This window comes from Ovis canadensis, chromosome 18 (assembly GCF_042477335.2).
Source record: "Ovis canadensis isolate MfBH-ARS-UI-01 breed Bighorn chromosome 18, ARS-UI_OviCan_v2, whole genome shotgun sequence".
Lineage (NCBI taxonomy): Eukaryota > Metazoa > Chordata > Mammalia > Artiodactyla > Bovidae > Ovis > Ovis canadensis.
This window is the reverse complement of record NC_091262.1, coordinates 18,071,803-18,093,970: the sequence shown is the minus strand read 5'-3', so window position 1 is coordinate 18,093,970 and position 22,168 is coordinate 18,071,803. Positions and strand designations below refer to the sequence as shown.

Below are 22,168 nucleotides of genomic sequence, written 5' to 3'. Positions count from 1 at the left end.
GGTTCACATATTGCTGAAGCCTGGCTTGGAGAATTTTGAGCATTACTTTACTAACGTGAGAGATGAGTGCAATAGTGTGGTAGTTTGAGCATCCTTTGGCATTGCCTTTCTTTGGGATTGGAATGAAACTGACCTGTTCCAGTCCTGTGGCCACTGCTGAGTTTTCCAAATTTGCTGGCATATTGAATGCAGCACTTTCACAGCATCATCTTTCAGGATTTGAAATAGTTCAGCTGGAATTCCATCACCTCCACTAGCTTTGTTCATAGTGATACTTCCTAAGGTCCACTTGACTTTGGACTCCAAGATGTTTAACTCTAGGTGAGTGATCAGACCATCATGGTTATCTGGGTCATTATAATCTTTCTTATAGAGTTCTTCTGTGTATTCTTGCCACCTCTTCTTAATATCTTCTGCTTCTGTTAGGTCCATACCATTTCTGTTCTTTATTGAGCCCATCTTTGCATGAAATATTCCCTTGGTATCTCTAATTTTCTTGAAGAGATCTCTAGTCTTTCCTATTCTATTGTTCTCCTCTATTTCTTTGCATTGATTGCTGAGGAAGGCTTTCTTATCTCTCCTTGCTATTCTTTGGAACTCTGCATTCAAATGGGTTTATCTTTCCTTTTCTCTTTTGCTTTTTGCTTCTGTTCTTTTCACAGCTCTTTGTAAGGCCTCCTCAGACAGCCATTTTGCTTTTCTTTCCCATGGGGATGGTCTTGATCCCTGTCTCCTGTACAGTGTCACGAACCTCTGTTCATAGTTTATCCGGCAGTCTATCAGATCTATCATATTTTAAGGTTTTGTACATTTTCTATGCATACAATGGATGTAAACATGTATTTTTTTTTTCTGTTTTCAAATGATTTGAGAGGAAAATAACTTGTGCTATTATGAGTGGGCTTTGGCTATGCTGACTTTTTCATTGGTGGGCTCCCATGACTAACTTCGGTGCTATTTCCAAGGAGTTTTGCTGCCTCAAACCAGCTGACGTTCTTATATGCATCAGGACTGTGCATCAGGACCCCCATGCACTTGTGGGAAATTGTTTTCAGAGGAAATTCCCCAAATCAGGTATCCAGCATAGGAAAAATGGGTGCCTCACTCTTTTGGTTTGCATTTCTTTAATGATAAGGGATTGAGCACCGTAAGAACACCTATTGGTAATCTTTATTTTGTTTTCTGTAGACTGACTGTTCATATCTTTTGTTGATTTTTCCATTTTTTAAAAAAATTCGTCTGTAAGAGTTCTTTGTGCTTTAAGGTAAATAGCGCTGTTTCTCAGAGTGTTGTAAATGTAATTTTTCTAGTTTATAATTTGCCTTTGGGCTTTTAATGGAGTTTTCTGCTCTGTAAAGGTTGGATTTAACATTCTGTATATGGCTTCTATGTTTTGTTGTGTTTAGAAAAGAATTACAAAATAATTTACCCATTATCATGGGTCCTTGAATTTGGTTTTTAGGACACTACTAAAGAATCTCCATGACACATTAGCAATAAAATCATAATATTACTTTCTACCATTTACTTTTTACCTAGTAGGCAAATTTGTTCTATTTGAATCAATTCTAACTATAAGGAGGTGATGGTATTCCCATTTTACAGATGATAATATTGAGGCTCAGTGAAGGCAAAAAACTGGCCTAGACTGCATAGATCCAAGGCTGTAGTTATCCAACTTGAGCTGCATCAGAACCCAATGACTTGTTAATCCTCTGGCTGTTAAAACACAGATTTCTGGGTCCCACTCCTAGGTTCAATAGATGTATTAATTTTCTATTGCTGCTGTAATAAATAATCACAAAATTTGGGGCTTAAACAACATGAATTTATTATCTTACAGTCCTGAAGGCTGAAAATCTGACATTCTCTCCCTTAGCTAAAATCAAGATGTCTGCAGGGCTACATTCCTTTCTGGAGACTCTAGGGAAAGAATCTATTTCCTTGCCTTCTCTACCTTCTAGGGCCTCCCTCCCATATTCCTTGGCTGGCAGCCCCTTCCTTCATTTCAAAGCCAGTGGTGCTGCATTTCTCTGAGCTCTTCTGTAGTTTCACCGTCCTCTGAATCTCTTCTGCCTCCCTCTTCCTCCTTCAAGGGTCCTTGTGATTACCCTGGGTCCACCCAGATAATTCAGGATACACTCCCTATTTTAAAGTCAGCTAACTACCAATTTTAATTCTGTCTGTAACCCCAATTCCCCTTCATCGTATGATATTTTCGAAGCTTCAGTGACTTGTGATGACGACACCTTGAGGCGGGCATTATTCTGCCTCCCACAGAAGGTCTGGGGGCCTGAACCTCTACATTTCTAGCAAGTTCTGAGGTGAGGCTGATCTGATGGTCAGGGAGCCACACTTTGAAAAGCAGTGGTTTAAGGGATGAGATGGGATTCTGTCTTGCATGTTTCTAGCAGCAGAGCCTCAGTAGCCCCCTCAACACCTACCTCTTTTCCTAAACAGGTACACATTCTTATTTACATAATGGCAGAGAAAGGGTTGCAGAGACTTTTAAATTGATCCAAAGCCACCTTTCAGTTCTGGGAAGGGGCCCTAAGCATGATTCCTGGAGCCTGACTGGGCTCTGCAGGACTTCAGGAAGGGACACATATCAGAAACATGATCTCAGAGGCCGTGGACTCCCTTGTGTCCACTCTGCTAATGTCCGTGTCCCTGCCCAGGCCTCATTCTTCTCACAGCTGGTCCCCAGCTGTGCTCTTCAAGACCAGCTCCAGGTCCTTCCTAGCCCTGCCTCTCACGGATGCTTCGGCCACAGTCCAGTCAATAGCTTCAGGCCTCTGTCTCTCTTGTCTCTTCCAGCAGCTCCAAATTGCCCGCAGAAGTCTGCAGAAGTTATCCATTTACTCCTCAGCTCGCCCATCCCTCACCACACAGGCTCTCTCTGCTCTCCCCTCCATCCAGGGAATTCACTTTGTTTTAAATCCTCTTCATCCTCTGAAAGCAGATCCTTAGTCCTGAGTATTTCAAAAGCATCACACAGACACGCACACACACACATGCACACACAAAACTTGGCATTTAACCTTCAGTTACACATCCCGATACTTAAACTTACTGATGGTCTTACAGCCCTTAGACTCTATTAAATCCTCACTTTTGGGCCTTTTGCTCAGACTCCAGACTGCCCAACAGAGTACTCGCCTTTGAAGCATTAGAACAAAGTTCACACAGAGTGTCTAAGTGCCATTTTATATCTCACTCTTTTCTGTGATCACAGAGGTGAATATGCGCTGGCTGAATACACAGAAGTGAAAACTGTCACCATCAAACTTGATGACAAGGATCCCTGAAGGAGCAGCAGGTTCCTTCTTCAAACATCTGACAACTGAATGTGGCCGATCGAACTTACTGAAGAAAAATCAACATTCTGACCTTCCTGGGATACTTTCTTCTGGAGATTTTAAACTTGCTGGATTTGAACGGTTTTTGTTTTCCTCTTGCATTCCTTCTTTATCGGCTGAAACGTTGTATGTGAAATTGCAGTCCTGCCTGGGCTTGGGACTAAGGGCCATATCTGTTTTCTGCTTTTCACCAGATCCCTGGGACGGTGAGGAGGTTCAGGGCACTGTCAACAGGAAGTGGTATTTGAAGTATTGAGCCGTCACTTTAAAATGCTCTGTTGACTCTAACCCCAGTAAGGATTTGGAAAAAAAATTCCCTGTATGTTCTGAAACAGGACTCTGCCTGTGGGTTCCTTACGTGCCCACAGAACAAGCCCCTCCGACTACTCAGTAGGAGGGAATAGCACTAAGTTTAAAAAAATTTTTTTAAAAAAACAAGGTTGGGATGATCTGATGTGGGGAACGTTGGGGAAGCAAGTACCAGGGAAGGGTCCTGAAGGCCCTGGTGTGAATGCTCTTCAAGGACTGCATCTTGACATTGACCATGGGACTCAGCTTAAAACCAATACGGCCTTTGAAATATGACCAAATCAACAACCGTAAGAGCTTATCTAACGCATGTCGTGGTCTACTTTAATCAAGACAGGAAATGTCGCGAATGTCACCATCACTGCTAAAGACCCAGTGCTCTGACAGTACAGATTCTAGGATCATTAAGTCCCACATTTTACTAATTAAAGGCATAATTTGCTTTTCCCAGTTAGGCATTTCTACCACTTGCATTGATTTATGATAAACCTATATAGTTTTCCTTTTCTCCAGATGGGTTATCAACATTTTAGATGAGTAAGACATATACAACTGAAAAGACTGCTGTTGTAATACAGCTCTGGTTTTACAAAGCCCTGTTTTGATATTAATTAGTGATTAATTAATAAATAACATCTGAACTTCATGGAGGAACTGGGTCTGCTACTAGAGTGGTTTGAGCACTGCACTAACAGGTTGAAAAGTTTTCTTTTCCTCTTTGTGTATCCAAAGGATGTGCAATTCCAAGGTAACTTGGAAAACTGAAAGTGTCCCACAGAGCTTTAAAAAAACAAAACCAAACTGCAATTGTGTTATTCAGATACTTTTACTGTTACTAACTTGTACTTTTCTAATGGTGCTTATGTTTGAGAATTAAGTTATGTTTGAGAATTAAATTGGGTGGGGGGGAAGAATAATAAAATGGAGGTCTATGTCAAAACCAGTGTTATGTATAGAGAAAGTCGTATGTGAAGTGAGGTTATCATTCCTGTTGGAAATATGCAAATACAATTCTCCTTCTCTCAATGAATTAACAACACATCACTTAGACTACCAGTAACTTGTTAAATCAGGATTTGACTTCATATGCTGAATTTTCAGGATTTTATCTCAAGTAACTAAAGACATTAACCTTGATAGTAATACATTAGAGCGTTCTTATTCTTTCATTGTACAATAATGCCTTTAATATGATGCTACATTATTTATAATTGGTAGAGTTAATGTATCTTTTTATAGTTGTAAGTAAACAGAGGTGATGTATTTAACCTTCTGTAATATACTGTATTTAGAAATGGAAATCTATATAGCATTAGACTTTAGTTCTTTTAAGGTTTACTCCTGTGGTATGGTTTAAAAAAATCTATTGGCCTGGGAATTCTGACCCTAATTGCAGATTGTGTCCAACAATGCAATAACTATAAAATAAAATCAGATATTTGAAAAAAACTGTTTTTTCATTTAAAGACCAGAAGACCCCTTTTTCTGTGACTGACCTTTCTTTTCCTTAGAACTTTGGTACAAAGTGACTTACAAGAAAATGGTTTCAATCACTTAAGGGTAAAATTACATTTGCTCAGTCAATGAAGTCCTGTGCTTAGCTTGAGTGTGAAACTCACTTTGACGGTTTTGGGGGTGGATGAGGCAGCAAGCTTGGCCTCAAAGGCTCTGCATCTTAGTTGGTGAAGTTAAAGCTGTCATTGAGCTTACCAAGTCCCTTTTTATCACCAAGTGATGAGGATGTGAATGTGCAGGATGTGGGAAGGTTGCTTGGGGACTCAGGGAAACACTGCGTCCTGCAACTGTGCGCATAAGCGTTCATGTCTGTCCCTTTCTCCATGAGGATCTCTGTGTTTGTGTCTAAATTACCCAGAGTTTCTAAGGCTTCAGACCAGTAAGCCTCAATCACTGAGTTGTACACTGACACTGAGGTTAGATGAAGAATATTTCTGTACTTGGTTAGGTCCACCGTGTTCAACCATGCCTTGGATAAGGTCCATCTTAATTTATGCACTTGTGTATGCTTGAATGCATTTAGAAACCTTCCATTTCCCAACCAAAATGTGAGCAACACATTCAAGGAAAACAGCAATTCCTTTGTTTGTCATTACGACGACAGGAACCATTTTGAGGACGTACACTGTGGCTGTGGTGTGTGTGTGCATGTGTGTGTGCAGTGCCTTTTGGGGTGGGGACAGTAAGTTGGGACATTCTCTAAAAGTGGACCCTTTGAAACACCCAAGCTTCTCCCAATGGCAGGCTGAGCCCTTTTGACATTCTTGCTCCTATCATGTCTTGATAATAAGGGACATTTTTTAAGTGTCCCAGGAGAAATATCAGTGGAAACTGAATACCCATCTGAAGGAAGGTGACTAGAAACTGAGGGCCTATTATACAGAGTAAAGTAAGTCAGAAAGAGAAAAACAAATATCATATATTAATGCATATATATGAAATCTAGAAGGATGGTGGGAAGGATGCTGGGAAAGGTTGAAGGCAGGAGGAGAAGGGGACAACAGAGGATGAGATGGTTGGATGGCATCACCAACTCGATGGGCATGAGTTTGAGCAGACTCTGGAAGATGGTGAAGGGCAGGAAAGCTTGCCGTGCTGCAGTCCATGGGCTCACAAAGAATCAGACACGACTGAGAGACTGAAGGACAGCAAAAAGTATGGTGCTGATGAAGCTGTTTGTAGGGCAGCAATGGAGACGCATAGAGAACAGACTTGTGGACACAGCTGGGAAAGGAGAGAATTGGGAGAGTAGCATTGAAACATATACTTTACATATGCAAAATGAATAGCCAGTGGGAATTGGCAGGGAGCTCAGGCCCTTTGGTCTGTGACAACCTAGAGGGGTGGGAATGGGTGGGAGGGTGGAGGGAGGTTCAAGAGGGAGGGGATGTGTGTATACAGCTGATTCATGCTGATGTGTGGCAGAACCCAACTGAATGTTGTAAAGCAATTATCCGTCAATTAAAGAAAAAAAACTACTACACCTTCAGAAGGCAGAAAGGGTAGCTCAGGGAGGTAGCTTCCAATCGACCCCACCGTGAAAGTGAAAGTCGCTTGGTCCTGACCGACTCTTTGCCTCCAGGCCAGAATACTGGGGTGGTAGCTGCTCCCTTCTCCAGGGGATCTTCCCAACCCAGCAATGGAACCCAGGTCTCCCGCATTGCAAGCGGATTCTTTACCGTCTGAGTCACCAGGGAAACCCCTCCCTGCCTCCATTACCTACTTAGGAGAAAACTTAGAAAGCGAAAGCGAAAGTGACTCAGTCGTGTCCCAGTCTTCTTCTCCAGGCCAGATCACTGGAGTGGGTAGCCGGTCCCCTCTCCAGGGGATCTTCCCCATCCAGGGATAGAACTCAGGAATCCTGCGCTGCAGGTGGATTCTTTACCAGCATTCCAACATGAGACGTTGGTCAGCGGGGGTTAAGAAGCATAAAGAAATCTTAACTGACCTGTAACAATCGCCTCACGCAAACCTGTAAGTAACGCATGCCAAGGGTAAGGTTAAATGCTGGGATACAGCCAGCTCGAAACAGGCCACCCATGTGACAAGTTATTTCTACCTTGGACACATTTCTAAGCGGATGGCAAGCTCATTTAAAACGGGCCTGTCCTCACCTCCGTGGGCCGCGTCTGCCCCCTGGTCCGCCGGTCACCCGGCGCGCACTTCCTCGCGGTCCCGCTAGATGGCAGGACCGGGCGCCTAGGGGTGGGGGTGGGCGCCGCGCCGCGATCGCCAGGCTCACTCGGCACTGTGGACGCCACGCCCTGCAAATTATTAGGGACTTTTCGTTAGCGACCAAACTGCCGCCTTTTGCATATTGGAATTAGAACCGCGGTGGTGAAGGCAGGGTTGCAGAACTGCACCCTCCCTTTTGGAGGGGCGTGTGGCCCGGGAGAGCCGACGGGGCAGCCTCTTGGGCGCAAAACTCAGCTGCCCCGTGGTCCCCTCCTCGAACAGGGACCCAAGGAACTCGTCCATGGTGACCGCTCAAAGTGTCTGCGAGGTCGTGGAGGCGGGAGCTGGCTGCTGCTGGCCGGCTTTTGTGAAACGGCAGTGAGGATGCTGGCGATTTGTCTCTGAGCCTTGGGATAAACCCTGGTAATGTTCCAGTCATAGCCGAACACGGGAGGAACCTGGGGTGCGCAGATCCTGCCAGGGTGCATAACCATCCGCTTTTTCCGAAGAAGTCTTCTCTTTCCCTGGTGGGCACGTGGAGCCCAATCTAAAGCCTGCCCGCCCGCATGGACGTACATCATTATGATCTGTCTTTGGATAATGGCCTTAATTGTGGGTACATCTTTTTATTAGGTTGAAATAGAAATTGCCTACACTCCAGCAGGTTTATCTACCACCGCCACCCCCAAAATAGACCCAGACAATTTAAAATGATTCACCAGTGATATCTGTGTGTGTATCCGTAATTTAGTAAATCCATGTGGTGGAAGGGTTGAGGTTTGCAAACTATTAAAGTTTTACATTTCACACGTCTAGTCTGCTGTAGAAAAAGTTGTACACAAACGAATATTCCCGTCTTTTGAGTATTTACTGCCTCCATAGACGAGTCCGGAGTTCACCAGCGGATTTCGCCGCTGAGCGGAACAGAGGGGCAGGGAAAGCTGGGCTGCGCCGAGAACCGACCAATCTCGCCGCTGAGACTGCCCTGCCGGAGGGCAGGGGACCCAGACCCGGAGGAGACCGGCGCTGGGGGCGCCTGCGGACCCCGTGGCCTCCGGGGTCTCGGTGAGGGAAGCCGGCGGGCGAGCGCAGGGGCTTCCCGCGCGCGCTCTGCGGAGGCCTCTCGGAGGCCGCCCCTCGCCCCGCGCGCCGCCCGCCCCGCTCAGGATTGAGGAAGTGAGTCTGGCCCGGCCCGGCCCCCGGCGCACGGCCGGAGCCTCCTCGGAGGAGGGCAGAGGGGCGGCCCGGCCCCGAGCGCCGCCGTCCGCCCGGCCCCGCGCAGCCCGCGCCCCAGGCGCCCGCTGCCCTGCCCGCCGCCGCCGCCCGCAGGTAAGCGCTGCCCCGCCGCTGCCGGCGCGGAGTCCCAGCCCCGCCGCCCAGGCCCCGCGCGGGGAGCGTCTCCCCCGCCCTCCGCGGCGCACTGCCCTGCGTCTCCCGCCGCGCCCTCGGGCTGGAGGGTTCGGGGGGGCGCAGGCCGGCGCCCGGGCCGGGGGAGCGGGCGAAAGCCACAAAAGGAAGAGGCGCCGAGGCGTCCGCACGGTTCCTCCGCCCTTAGAGAAGCCCCCGCCTTCGAGCGGGAGCGGACGCGCGGGCGCGCGTGTGCGCGGGGTGTGTGAGTGCGGGGCGGCGCGGGGGCGCGGCCCGGGACGGCCTGGCGGCGCCGGGCGCCCGGGCGCCGTCTCCCCCACCCCGAGTCCGGGACGGAACCCGCCTTCTCCTGGCGGCCTCTGCGGGCGACCTTCCGCATGGGATGAGTGTGATCGCGGCCGGGGAAGGCCGGGGACCCCAGGGGGGACGGTGGCGACCGAGGCTCTCGGATCTCTGCGGTCCGCTCACCCTGCCCGTCCACCTTGTGAGGCCGGGGAGTTTTTCTCCCATAAGCATCGGAGATGTAAGGAAATAGGAGCGTGCAGTTACGTTTTCAGCGAGCTTTTCACCAAATGCATCGTCTTTAGAGTTTGCCGCTCACTCCCATTGTATCCAGATTCCCTGGGCGTTAAAGGGGCAGATGGCAACCCACTCCAGTATTCTTGCCTGGAGAATCCCATGGACGGGGGAGCATGGTAGGCTACAGCTCGCGGGGTCGCAAAGAGTCAGACACGACTGATTGACTTCACTTAAAGGGGCAACTACAATACGCACGATTTTGAAAAATGCTAACATTCAACTTCTTTTGTGGTCTGATTTAATTATCCTTGTGAATGTCCTAAAAGAATAAAAAATTCAGTTGAAAACATACAAACCTCACACTCAGTTTGTCCCTACAGGTTTGTGGGCCTGCCAAACCTCTCCCTCAGGCTTCCACACCTCAGGGAGCGGCCCTAGTACTCAGATCAAAGCCTGAGACATAAAAACCTGGGAGCTGTCTTCCCTCCCGTGTCCTCATCCCTTGAGTTCAGTTATTGGCAAGGACTGTTGAGTCGTCCTCTCAAAGGTAATGTTCAGGTCCAGCCCCTTCTCCCTCGCCAGCGTCTCTTCCCTACAATTGTAGCTCTCCCCTCCCCATTCTCTATTTGGGAGCCGGAGTATAGCCGGAGTGATTTATTGTTTAAAAAGGAAAATTAGAGAGTGTCAGTCCTCTACTCGGAATCCTCAATAGTTTCCTCTTGTGCATGGCATGAAATCCCAAAGACCTCCTTCCCCTCTCATCCCCCAGTTGATCTGGCCGCTGCCATCTGAGACCCCCTGGCTCACCCCAGTCACCCTCTCCAAACCCAGCCTCATTCTCTCATCCGTCTGTGTGCTTCTTTTTAGTTACCACTTGTCTGTGTTCCTACTTTATCTGTTTAATTACTCCTTTAATTCCTCCTGGAGGTCTCTTCTGCTGCTCCAGGTGTCAGAGACCCTACCGGCCTTGCTTATTGCTTCGCCTTTACTCCCAGAGCTGTCTGGGAGGCACCAAATGCGTGCAAGTAGGAAGACTGAGTGGTGAATTGACAGCCTTAGCTCGTTCGTAGCTTAGGCTCTTGAAGGGCTTCTGTTCTCATCTGGGATTGAGAAGTACATATTTCTCCAACTTGTAGCTCTGTAATATTTTGATGTCCACAAATACATTAAACACGTTTCGTAGGCAAGCCAAAATTTGTCAAGGGATGCCAACAGTGCCAAAATGTTGTCTAAGAGATGTGCCAACCATCTCAACTAGGCTTTTGATTAAAAAAAGAGCTGGATGATAAGTATGTTTCTAACATGCTTCACTTGCCAGTGTCTTCCTGCTCTTTGGCACTGACGGCCCTGTTCAAACTTCCTAAAACGACAAGTGAGTAGAGTCAGGGCATTCTTTCAGTGGCAGAAAGTTTGTAGCAAGTACTTAACAGTGTCTTCCTCACCAACGGTAAGTTTCATTAACTGTTGAAGCTCACTCCCTATGAAAAGGACCCAATACAAATATTTGTAGAAGGAATATCAGGTTCCTTTTTCCTTTTTCATCTTTGATGAGATTTTTTAAATTATTAAAATAATTATTAATGCAGGACACTTCTTGAAGCCCTCTTTAGGATATACATACTATAATGAAAAGAAAACATGTAACTTGAAACCATTATTTGTTTCATTGATCTGAACCCAAAAGAAGCAGGAAGAAGCTAAGATCCGTTAGAGGGCAAATACAGGGCAAAACTTGAGTTACTTCATTTTAAGACTACTGCCCTAAAGTCTAAACCAAAAACCAAGTCACAATTGAAAAATTGCTCCAGTCGCAAAATCCTCCATTGGTAAAATGATTTTCAAAAGGAAACTGAAAATAAAAAGGGGAACAAAATGGCTGGGCGAGGATTGGTCTAAGATATTCTTAAGACGTTTTTAACTTAAAAACATTATACGGTAGATATTTCTGATTCAGAAGAAACATCTAGCTTTTGGATTTTTGAGGTGTTGTTGGGTATAGTTGGTAGCTGATTTTGAGAGGCGCTTAAAAGCAGGTAACAGCTGGACACTTTGGTTTCTGACATTGCTGTGTGATTTGGAGCTTCTGTTTTAGAACAGAGATTCTGCTTTGCTCCTTCTCCCTGTCACCTCTCAAGTTGATTTTCCTGATCAGGTTTTGCAATTTATAAAGCTTTGATTGTCTCCTAAATAGTGTCCCTTCTTTCCTTCTTGGACTTTTCAGGCTCCCAAACTTCAGACATAGATTTCACCAGTCATGGTTTCTCTGAATATTTTGCTCTTTAACTCAAGAAGATACAGGTGCACAGAGGCCTCAGGGCAAGCCCTCTGGTTGGGGCTTTCCCAGCCCCACCTCTCCCTGCTTGTAAGAATACAGATCACCTGGGCCAGGGCCTGATTTTTCAGGCCCTAAGATGAGAGAACTCCAGTGCTCTCATAGCCTTGTTCCACAGCTTGTTCAGTGCCTACCTTCTAGAACCTGTTTACTGGGGAAACAGTGGGTTAGCCCTCAATTTTCTGAGCTTTTTTTTTTTTTTTTTAATTTTCGGCCACGTAGCATGTGGGGTCTAAGTTCCCCAACCGGGGGTCGAACCCATGCCCCCTGCATTGGAAGCATGGAGTCTTAACTGCTAGGCTGCCAGAGAAGTCTCCTTCCGAGCTTGTTAATCAGAGGGCAGGCAGGGGACCCTGCTGGCTTCTCCCATTATTAGGGTTAGGGTTAGGGTTAGGGTTACAAGGAAGAACCATCTCCAGTCCTGTGAAAAGCGACTTCAGAAACTTGACCTTGGTAGAAATCTCACAGCAATGCTGAAGGGTTGCCTGGGGAGGAGGGTGCATGTCTGTTTTTAACAGACGATATTGTCTTAGGCATCATATATATTACCTTGTTTGTTTTTTGTGCGTGGGGGGGCTTCACCATCACCCTCCATTTCAGAGTTGTCTGTCTCAGAGAACAGCTGCTAAGGACACCATGCTTTTTATGTCTGCACTATAGACTCCATGGGAATGCTGAGGGGAACACATGCGTTTCATGTGGTCATCCCTTCCCACCGTACAGCTCACCCCAGGTCCTGCAGAGCTGGGCCTGGGTCTTGCCCTCTGGGTGCTTCTGGTCATTTAATCAGCAGGCTGGGCCATCATGTCAGGGACCCCTAGCTCAATGGGAGCCTCGCATGTGAGAGCAGTGTCTTGCCTCATCACAGACTCCTTGGTCTTAGGAGATGTGTCTTAATCCAACTCAGAATTTCTCAGGGTACTTCTCAGCTGTGGATGGCTGCCCTGTGTGTTGCAGGATGTTCAGCAGTGCCCGTCTGGGCTGCTACCCGCTAAATGCCTGTAAGCACTCCCATCCTGCATTGTGACAACCAAACATGCCTCCGCACATTGCCAGATACCCCCAGGGGTGATGGGGACTGGTGGAACATGGGGGCTCCTTTCCGCCACCCCCCAGGACTCACTCTCACTTGGCTTCATAGCCAGCGCCTTCCAGACCCTTCTCTTTGGGACGTTGCCTGCTTACCGCTTTGTCATTATGTGCCCAGCTCCAGGCTCCTGGAACGGTCTGTTCTGAGCAAAGGGAAGCCTCGGCTCTGTTTATGTGCGTCTGCCCCACCTCAACTGGAGGGTGAAAACCCCGAAGGCAGGAACTTCATTTCACTGTCTCGGTGTCGCCTTGCTGGTGACAGTGATTGCGTCCTTTACAGCAGGTGTTCTGCGATTGCCTGGGGTTTCTGAACTCTTCTCAGGCAGACGGAAGCCCGGCTGCCAAGCGTGGTGGCAGAGCTCCGTCTCTCCACTGCCCACATCTGACCCGCTGTGGCCGAGAGATGGAATGTAAAGAGAAGTGTTGCAAAAACGGGGGAGGGAGATGACCAGTGCACATTGCCCCTGCCTTGTAAATACAAGTGTTTGTGCAAGGGTTCGGGAAGGGACTTGATAGTTAAGAAAAGCCTTCTGACGTGATGTTTTTTCACCACCAGGAGAAGACAGTTTTCTGCTCAGCCATGATGGCAGGTCTGTGATATGTTCCACCCTGGACTCTAAGCCATGACCTAGTCCACCCTCGGGCAGCAGCAGCGGCAACTGTGACCACGACGGAACTGACTTGGGAGAGCAGCTACCCCGAGGGTTGATGGCTGGAATGTCTCGGCTACCGCCCAGCATGTACTGGTGTGTGGGGCCAGCAGGGTCAGCTGTGTGTCCAGGACGCGCCATGGAGACCCAGGAGAACGGTACGGGCAGGGCTGGTGGCGTCCGCTTTGCATGCTGTGTGCACAAACCAGGGGTTCTCAACCAAAACACGTAAAGTGCCAGTTATTTGATGAGTTGTGCAGTTTTTCATTATAAAACATATTGTGGGAGTCTCATTTAAATTCTACACATTGAAGATGTCATGGGACAAAATTTACGTGGACTTAAAATGTATGTGGATGTTAAGAGTCAAGGCATCATTTCGTGCTGGTTAAGAGGATTTTTTGAAATGGGGATTTGGTTTTGTGTTCTCAGTATAAAGCTACTACATGTTTATTACACAAAAATTGAAAAAAGAAAAAAGAAGTAGAAAAATGTGTGAAATGATTGACCTAATTCTTACTCTCCTTCTGGATGTTTTGGGGCATTTGGGTTTCTTCTAGCTGCTGACTCAGACCTAAATCATTCCATGTCCACCTTTTTATACATGGTTTTGAGATTATTTCTTTGAGATTGATCTACAGAAGCAGGACAATTAGGTTTGAAGATTTTTAAGCCTCTTTACGTATTGCTGGGTTGTCCACCAGAGATGCTTCACTTTAATCCTCAATAGTATATTATTGATATTGTTAACAATAAATATTTGTTAAACCCTAAGTACATACCAGGCACTGGTTTTAGTGCCTTAGGAAATTTAATGCTCACAGCAACTTATAAATGGTACTTTTATCCCCATTTTATGCCTGAGGAACATGAGAGAAAGAGAGATGTAGAAACTTGGTCAATGTCAACAACTTGGAATGGGCAGAACTGCCATCTGAACCTTCCTTAACCCTCAATCCTCAAAGTGTAGGCCGTCCTGCGGGCTTTGAGAAGACCTGTATGTGTGCACCTCTGTCAAGTTAGTGATTCAGTGTAGTACCTGACTCCGCAGACATTATGTTCAGTTACTGGAGTAATTTTTCTCCATCGAAAATGCCCAACGTCTGACTAAGGTGATGTTTCTGCAAGGTTTCTTTTACACATAAATTAGATTATGAATGAGAAAAGAATTTGCTTCTTGACATTGTCCACCACTAAATGTTCCCAGAGTGTTTGAGTGTGTGCGTGTGTGTGTTTTTCAGATGTTTGAATTTTTTCATTTGCTTGTTAGGAAGGCCCTGCCTTACTACTGTGAGATCAAGGTGCCCTGTCTATGGCATGCTAGTCCTGAGTGGGGTAGAGCTTTTCTCCAGGCTCCCTCAGCAGTCCCTCAGTGTCCCATCTTCTCTCCTCAGCAATCACTGAGGAATGCGGCTGGGGCAGGGATGTTGGGTCCCTTTGTGGCTCATTGGATGGGCGACTGTGTCATCTGAGAAAGCCCCAGCAGGGACTCTGCCCCGTCCTCATCCCGGGCACAAGTTGGTGGTCTGAGCGAGCGCGTCTCTACCCTGGCCCCAGAAATGCTGGGCAGAGCCTGGAACTGCCCGCCCAGCCCCCTGGAGCGGCATCCTGTGGGGAGGAACAGGCGTGGGAGTTTTGAAAAGTTCTTGCCTTCCCACCGCATGATCCTGATGTGCAGCTGGGGGTGAGAAGCACCTGGTCTGGATGATTCGGCCCAGCGCATTGGCGCAGCTTTTCTCACAGTGCGGTGTATACTCCAGTATCCTGAGGACCTTGGTGAGCTGTAGATTCTCATCCCCTGAGTGTGGGACACCCCTGTCTCTAACAGGCATCTCTAACAGGCATCTCTAACAGGCTCCCAGGCCATGCCAACCGTCCACCAACGAAGTGGCAAGGCTGAGACCTTGGCTTTTCCAAGGCGCACAGGGATCTAATTGACTCACAGAGGTCCTGGGGACCTGGGACAGACAGGAACCAGCCTTGCCTCGGGGCCTGAGGTGGGTGATGTCCAGAAAGTGTTTGTGTGCACCAAGAGGCCAAAGGTTGATACTCCCAGCCCCTATTTCTCTCCCTTGAGGTCTGGGTCTGAACTGTGTGCCGCTCCTAGGGCTGGTCCCCCCTCGCTGACCACCGTGGTCCCCCGTCCCTGACCGCCGTGGTCCCCCCTCCACGAATGCCGTGGTCCCCCCTCCCCGACCGCCGTGGTCCCCCTCCATGACTGCTGTGATCTCTGGGCAGCACAGAGCAGGCTCAGAAAAGTCTTCTCTTCTCAGGGCCTGGTTTGCCAGTGGAATCTCAGGGCTCCACGACGCCCCAGTCTGGATGGGCCTCGGGACACGTGCAAGGTTTGACCACCCTGTTGGGAACTGTGCAGCCTGTCCTGGTGCTGTTCTCGTGCCTACACTGGGGGGTGCCTGCAGGGGGGTACCCAGGTCTTGTGAACCCAGGTGCTGAGGGATGTGTTTATGCAGCGAACAAGACATGTAATCCATAGAGTGGAAAAAGAGAGCAAAGTGACATGAAATACACTGGAAAATTCTGTCCTATGGCTCAGCATTGTGGAGATTATGAAGGACAAAAGCGTGCCCACTCTCCAAGAGTCAAAAGGTCCCATAATGGCAGGCAGGGGAGGAGCTGTGTGGAGGCCCTGCCGCAGGGCCCACGGGGAAGAAATGTGCCCCTTGCCGCTGGCAACAGGCTGCTTACGTGGCTTGGCAGTCAGGCATGGGGCCCCTCCTGGCCTCTTCCTCTACCACTCAGCTGGCCTGAGGGCAGCGACTGAGGGCAGGGACCGAGGACCCTGACTGAGGACTATGACGGGGGGCGCTGACTGAGGGCAGGGACTGAGGACAGTGGAGGACACTGTGTCCTTTCTTGCTGGGTCCAGAGGAGGACAGTGTCACCATGGGGGCTTGTGTGGAAGCTGGGAATGCAGAACCCATTACCTTCGACTCTGGATAAGGAGCCGCTACTAATTCCGTGTGTGCTGGACTGATGCACACCCTCGTGCCTGTCTTGCTTAGAGCCCCACGGGTGGCTAAATCTGTGTTTCCTCTTACTGAGTGAGACGGTGTGAGGAGGCACTCCTGGGACTCACTCAGTGTGAGGAGGGCTCAAGAGCCTGCCTGCGGGGCTCATTAGGCCAGTTTTTAGTGCTGGGTTACCTCAGCTGAGTGGCTCAACGTCTCTGAACCCGGATCCAGACAGGCAGAATCTCAGTCGGATATACCGTCAGCGTTTATTCCTGGCCCACTAACCCATGGGAGTTCTGGGGCTCTGCTGCACCCTGTAGTCTGTGGCTCTGCTCCGCATGGCTCATCTCCTCAGAGCCCAGCAGGCTGGCGTGGTGCCTTCTTCCCTGCCGGTTGCAGAGGTGCAAGCAGTGAACGTAGAAGCAAGCAGAGTCTATTAAGGCTTTGGCTCAGACTGACAGGCTGTTGCCACCATGCTCCACCCTTAGCCGAAACAAGTCACATAAAGAAGCCCAAGTGAAGAGCTGCCTCCATGAGGAGGCCGCTGCCAGGCTGTGGATGTAGGCAGAAGGTAAAAATTGGTGTCCATCATTCCATCTACCACAATAGGGGGTGGTGGGCTCAATTCTTTAAAAAATATATCTTATTCACATATTTATATTTATTTAAGCAGCCAGCATGGAGAAGGCAATGGCACCCCACTCCAGTACTCTTGCCTGGAAAATCCCCTGGATGGAGGAGCCTGGTAGGCTGCAGTCCATGGGGTTGCAAAGCGTCGGACACTACTGGGCGACTTCTTTCACTTTTCACTTTCCTGCACTGGAGAAGGAAATGGCAACCCACTCCAGTGTTCTTGCCTGGAGAATCCCAGGGATGGCGGAGCCTGGTGGGCTACCATCTCTGGGGTCGCACAGGGTCAGACATGACTGAAGCAACTTAGCAGCAGTAGCAGCAGCAGCAAGCAGCCAGCAGGGCTTCCCTTGTGGTTCAGCTGGTAAAGAATCCACCTGCAATGCAGGAGACCTGGGTTCGATCCCTGGGTTCGGAAGATTCCCCTGGAGAAAGGAAAGGCTACCCACTCCAGTATTCTGGCCTGGAGTATTCCATGGTCTATAGTTCATGGGGTTGCAAAGAGTCGGACAAGACTGAGTGACTTTCACAAGCATCCAGCAGAGCCCTTTTCTCCTGTGAACCTTGACAGGAAGCCCCAGCCCCCCAACAGCTAGCAGTGGGGTCGCTTCGATGGGCTGTCGTGGAGGGATGGGAGTGGTGAATCTCACTGATAAAATGATCTTTGCCTTGAACCCAGAGCTCTGGGGGCCCTATTTTAAAACATTGCATGTTGGATTTCATTTTCACAAACCAGAAATATGTGCACCAAGACCACAGCCTGGGAGCAGGTGACACTCAAAGAGTAGTACAGTCCTCAGGGATTATAGCTTTTACTTATCTGTAGAGCTTATGTTTTCTACAATGAGCATGTGTTCTTTTGTTCTTGTTTTGCATTACTTTTGCAGCCAGGAGAATAATATTGCAATTTACTTAAAAAATTGTTGTCTAAGTACAGAAATTTTGTGATTAGGATCCAACCTGCATACCTCCTCCATCACTGGGTGCTGACTTCCAAGGTTAAATTTTGCTTTAACTGGCCTCTCTCATTCACTTCTTTCTGAATTAAATGGGGCAATATTTGGCTTCAGGAATCTGCAGCTGTGCCTCTCACAGGGCTTACCCTCTTAGTTCTGTCCCTATTGGATGAGTTTTCTGCCCCACCCTTCTCCCCAGGGGAGTCCTGCCTTCCCAGTCCACCAACTTCACCCCAGGAAAGATCCTTGCAGACTTAATTCTCAGCAGTGCCTGAGGAAAACTGTCAGAAAGAGGAGCAGTGATATACTCAAGTTATTCTCAATATTGGAATAAAATCACCCTTTAAAAATCCTTGGAAGGTAGCGTGCTTTGGAAATAATCTTACCATTATAGGAAAAGATCCAAACTTTAATAAAAATTAATTAAAAGAAAAAAACAACTAACTTTTTTTACTTTGGGAGTTTTGGTAGTGGTCTTTTGTGTGTGTATACCGGGTGTGTTTGTTAGTACTTCTACTTGTTTTGACTTGCGCAGCCCACCCTGTGCTTGCTCAGAATGGTTAACCCTTGCAGCGCCCATGAACATACATGTGGTACCAGGCGGGCTATAGGTGCCTCTCCTGGGTTTGTGCAGCACAGTTCTGCCCCAGAAAGGCTCGTCACAACCATACTCTCATGTCAGCATTACCCCAGCCTTGGATACGGAAGGAACACTTGGAAAGTGTGGATGGGTCCTGAGTGCGTGAGCTGAGAGAGCAAGGGTCAGTGAGATCCCGGGCCAGGACTGCGGGGTGAGCCAGTTTGACAAACAGGTCTTTAGACATTCTTCTCCATCTGCCTCACGCTAGTCAAAGTGGAAAAACCTGTCCTGTCAGCTGAGGTTAGGGCTCCTGGGAAGCAGAGAAGTGAGGAAACTTCCAGATAATTCTGGCCAGGAATGCTTGGTAAGATTCCTCAGGACCATGAGGCTGGGGGGCACTTGGACAGACGTCACCCGAGGGAGTCTCACCCCTCTCCTCTCTGTGAGCTGCCCTGAGCTCTGCTGCCTGCTGCTGAACACTGTGCTCCACTGGGCCCAGCATGGACAGAAGAAGGAGATGGGAACATTCCAGAGGGCCCTCGAGTCCCAGGTTTTGACATATCTACTTCCAATATCCTTTTCTTCTTGCTTTGAGTTTTTCAAATCTATACTGAAAATAACTTCTTAATGGAAGAGCCAAGTAGATTTGTCTGCCTTCTAGAAATAGAAATAGCCTAAATAGGAAGTGCCTCTTGTGTGGCCACATGCTTCCTCAGTGAGCCTCGGGAGGAAATCCTCCAAGGGGCAGATTCCTGGTTTGGGTGCCTTTCCGAGCATAACTGCCCACGCACGCCTTGGAGCTCTGCCTGGACTCGGTGTCCTGTCCGTGCCTGCTGGGAGGACAGGGCCTTGCCAGGAAGGGATCAGGCTGCAGGAGCAGCTTGGGCCGCCAGGGAGCGGCCAGTGTCCAGTCAAGAGTCCCTTACCGGGAGGTGAAGGGGAAGGAGGCTGAGCGGCAGCCCAGATCTCCGGAGAAGTGACAGTGGTGTCCATCTGTGTGGGAGCGGTTGACACAGCTGTGCTTCCTGCCGGCGAAGACCTGCCCTCTGCAGAAGCTCTGAGTCTGATGGGGCTTTTACTTTTAATCTGGATCTGAGGCTTAAATCCTCTGATTATTTGTTCAGACTATGCTTGCTTACTTCTAGCATCGGGGAGCTGACTCTCAAATATTCATGTGGGCTGCTCTGGTGGGAAATCAGTGCTGCTGAGGCCAGTCCTGTCTCTGCTGTCTCTGGCTCCACTGCCTAGGCTGACCGGCATCCCTTAATCCCTTCCTTGAAATAACTAAGTATCTCGCCCTTGGACTCCATTTTAATCTGCGCGAATCATCCCACTGCCTTCAAGAAAGGTAGCCCACAACACATTTCCCTCAGGTGTCACCAAGCAGAACTCCTTAGTCTGTGGACTAACCATTAGTCCACAGCCGCCTGGGCCCAAGGAGAGAACGGCCTCCCACCTTCCCTGTCCCCGCTGCTGTGGGTTTCTCGCAGAAAACCAAGCATCACACTCGGAGAGTTGGAGAACTCAGGTTTATTACGCCAGCCAGCCCAGGGGAGTTAACACTCTAAGCTCTGAGCCCCGAACAAAGGGGTTACAGAGTTTTTATGGACAGACTGCAGTGGACAACACTAGCTGTTAATAGGCTGGTTTAAACTAAGGGATTTTGCATGTGTGGGAACAGCAGTCAAGATGGGCAAGGGGGTACCTGTCCTTTACATGGACAGGCATGATTAAGCAGGTTTGCAGGGGCTGGGCAATTGCAAAGAGCAGGACAAGGGTGAGTGAGATAAACTCCAGTTCCTAGTATTGTAAGCCCCGCTTTCTGAGATTATATGACCTACGTGATCTAGACTTTACCAGGGGCAAGCTGAGTTACAGAGGCAGGAGGAGAAGGAGAAGGTTTTGTAAAATTTTAACTTTTCCCCTTCAGGTTGGCTCTCTGGGGCATCCCATCCCCCCACCCCATCCTCTGTGGGCAGAGCCTGGAGCTTACCCAGAGCACCTTCCCTGTCTCTCCATTTTTTGTTTGTGCTTTAACTTCTCTGTGTCTTGGTACTGCAGCCTCTGCTTGGTCTTCCACGTTGCTGATTTGTCCTTTGGCTCTGTCCATTATGCTCTGTAGCAAACCTATTGTGTTTTATAGATCACCTCTTTCATTTTAATTTCCCAGCTTTTCAGCCAGTTCTTTGATATGGATGTTGCGTCCCCTTGTATCTCTCTAAGACATCACTCATATTTATTTTGAGGGCTGGTTCTTGCTATATAACACTGTTTCTAGGTGGAAATGGGGCCCCCAGATTCTGGAAAGCTGGAGCCTGAGATCCTGCTTAGGGGAGCTCAGGCCCTGACTCCCAGATGAGAGTAGTGGTTGCCAATAGCAAGTTTAATCATCAGCCAGTCCAAAGTTTGCCCACACGCCCTTATCTCGGTGACTGGGTTATTTGTGGAGGCTTTCCCACTGAGCAGTAATAAAAGGGGAAAGCAAGAGGTGCAGGTTCTCAGATCTGGCAAGGCCCTGCCTTGCCCAACCATTGTCACTGTCAACTGCTCACTTCCCCTTGGAGACTCTAAGGCCCAAGGGAGAGCTGTAGTGGAATACGCCTCATCCTCTCCTGCCCTGGGTGGTGGTGGGGGCGGGGGTGGCAGCCAGCATGCTCCTAGGGGCATTAGGTCCTTGGCTCAATAGCAGGGAACTTAATTTAGCTTTGCGTGTGGGGAGATGGGGTTGGGGAGGAGTCTCTTCTTGCCTATCTGCAGCTGCCTTGCTTGGAGGTGCGGTTATCAGAGTTGGGTGCTTCTCCTTTATGATGTTAATCTTCCTCAAATGTTTGTGGGTATGTGGTTGGACGTTGATCTTTGTGTCTGGGATTCCCCAAAACTGTCTGTGAAGGCCATTTTGGTTAATGCAGGCTGCAAAGAGTTGGGCAGGGAGACTGTAGCAGGTTGCCCTGGGGGTACATCTGGGTGTATGTCTTCTGGGCGGGGGACTACACAAACCTCCCGAGTGTCAGCCACCACCTGAGGTTTCACACTTCGTCTCTAGCACACAAGGGACAGGAACCTTGGCCCTGTACTGCCTGGTGCAGACTGGAGAAGGGCTTACTGTGGGCTTTCCCTCTGCGCAGTACCCCTGCTGGTGGCTTTGGAGGCCTTACTTCCTAGATGCACTCCGTGCAGCCTTGCAGCACTCCTGAACCTTGCTCACCTCTTGCACAATGGTTTCTGGCCCTATCAGGTCTCCTTGTTCTCTGTGCTCACATGGCTTGTTGAGTTTGTTATGTATAGGAGTTTGTGGCTACAGTCAGGCCTCAGCCTACTGTCTGGATATTGTCTTCCAGCCTCTCCTTGGCATTTCCCAGGTGTGCAATTTGCACAACCTCAGGAGAAACTGAGTGATGATGTTAAAACGTGGACTTGGCAGTTGGAAGGAGGCAGGTTCAAATCCTCATCTTTCTGTACCCCAGTCCTCATCTATAACACAGAACTGGTTAGAATCTGTTTGCTAAGTACGCATGCTTGGTAAATCCTCAGTAAATCATATAGCCTCAGCTGGATCCTGTTTCTGTTAGTGAAAATGATGATATTATACTGATAAAAATGAGGAGGTCCTTAAAAATGGGGATCTTTGATTTTGGGGGCTTAAAGCTATAAAAGGCATAGAATTTAAAACTTGACAAGTCCTCATTTTCAAAATGTGTTTATCACTGAAATGTG

General features: G+C 48.5%; 2 protein-coding genes across 4 annotated transcripts in view; both read left to right on the top strand.

Moving 5' to 3' along the window:
* Positions 1-5,117, top strand: part of ALDH1A3 (aldehyde dehydrogenase 1 family member A3) — a 52,853-nt gene extending 47,736 nt beyond the window's left edge. The window contains exon 13 of the mRNA XM_069559182.1: positions 3,236-5,117. Coding sequence (XP_069415283.1) covers positions 3,236-3,308 — 73 coding nt within the window. The 3' untranslated portion in view covers positions 3,309-5,117. The remainder of the gene's footprint in view (positions 1-3,235) is intronic.
* Positions 5,118-6,950: 1,833 nt separating this feature from the next.
* Positions 6,951-22,168, top strand: part of LRRK1 (leucine rich repeat kinase 1) — a 142,934-nt gene continuing 127,716 nt past the window's right edge. The window contains exons 1-3 of one of the 3 annotated variants that reach the window (XM_069559117.1): positions 8,548-8,687; positions 9,626-9,792; positions 13,223-13,474. In XM_069559117.1, coding sequence (XP_069415218.1) covers positions 13,375-13,474 — 100 coding nt within the window. In that variant the 5' untranslated portion in view covers positions 8,548-8,687; positions 9,626-9,792; positions 13,223-13,374. Of the gene's footprint in view, positions 7,158-8,268; positions 8,688-9,625; positions 9,793-13,222; positions 13,475-22,168 lie in introns of those variants that run through there. The other 2 variants (XM_069559118.1, XM_069559116.1) reach the window with 2 other exon arrangements.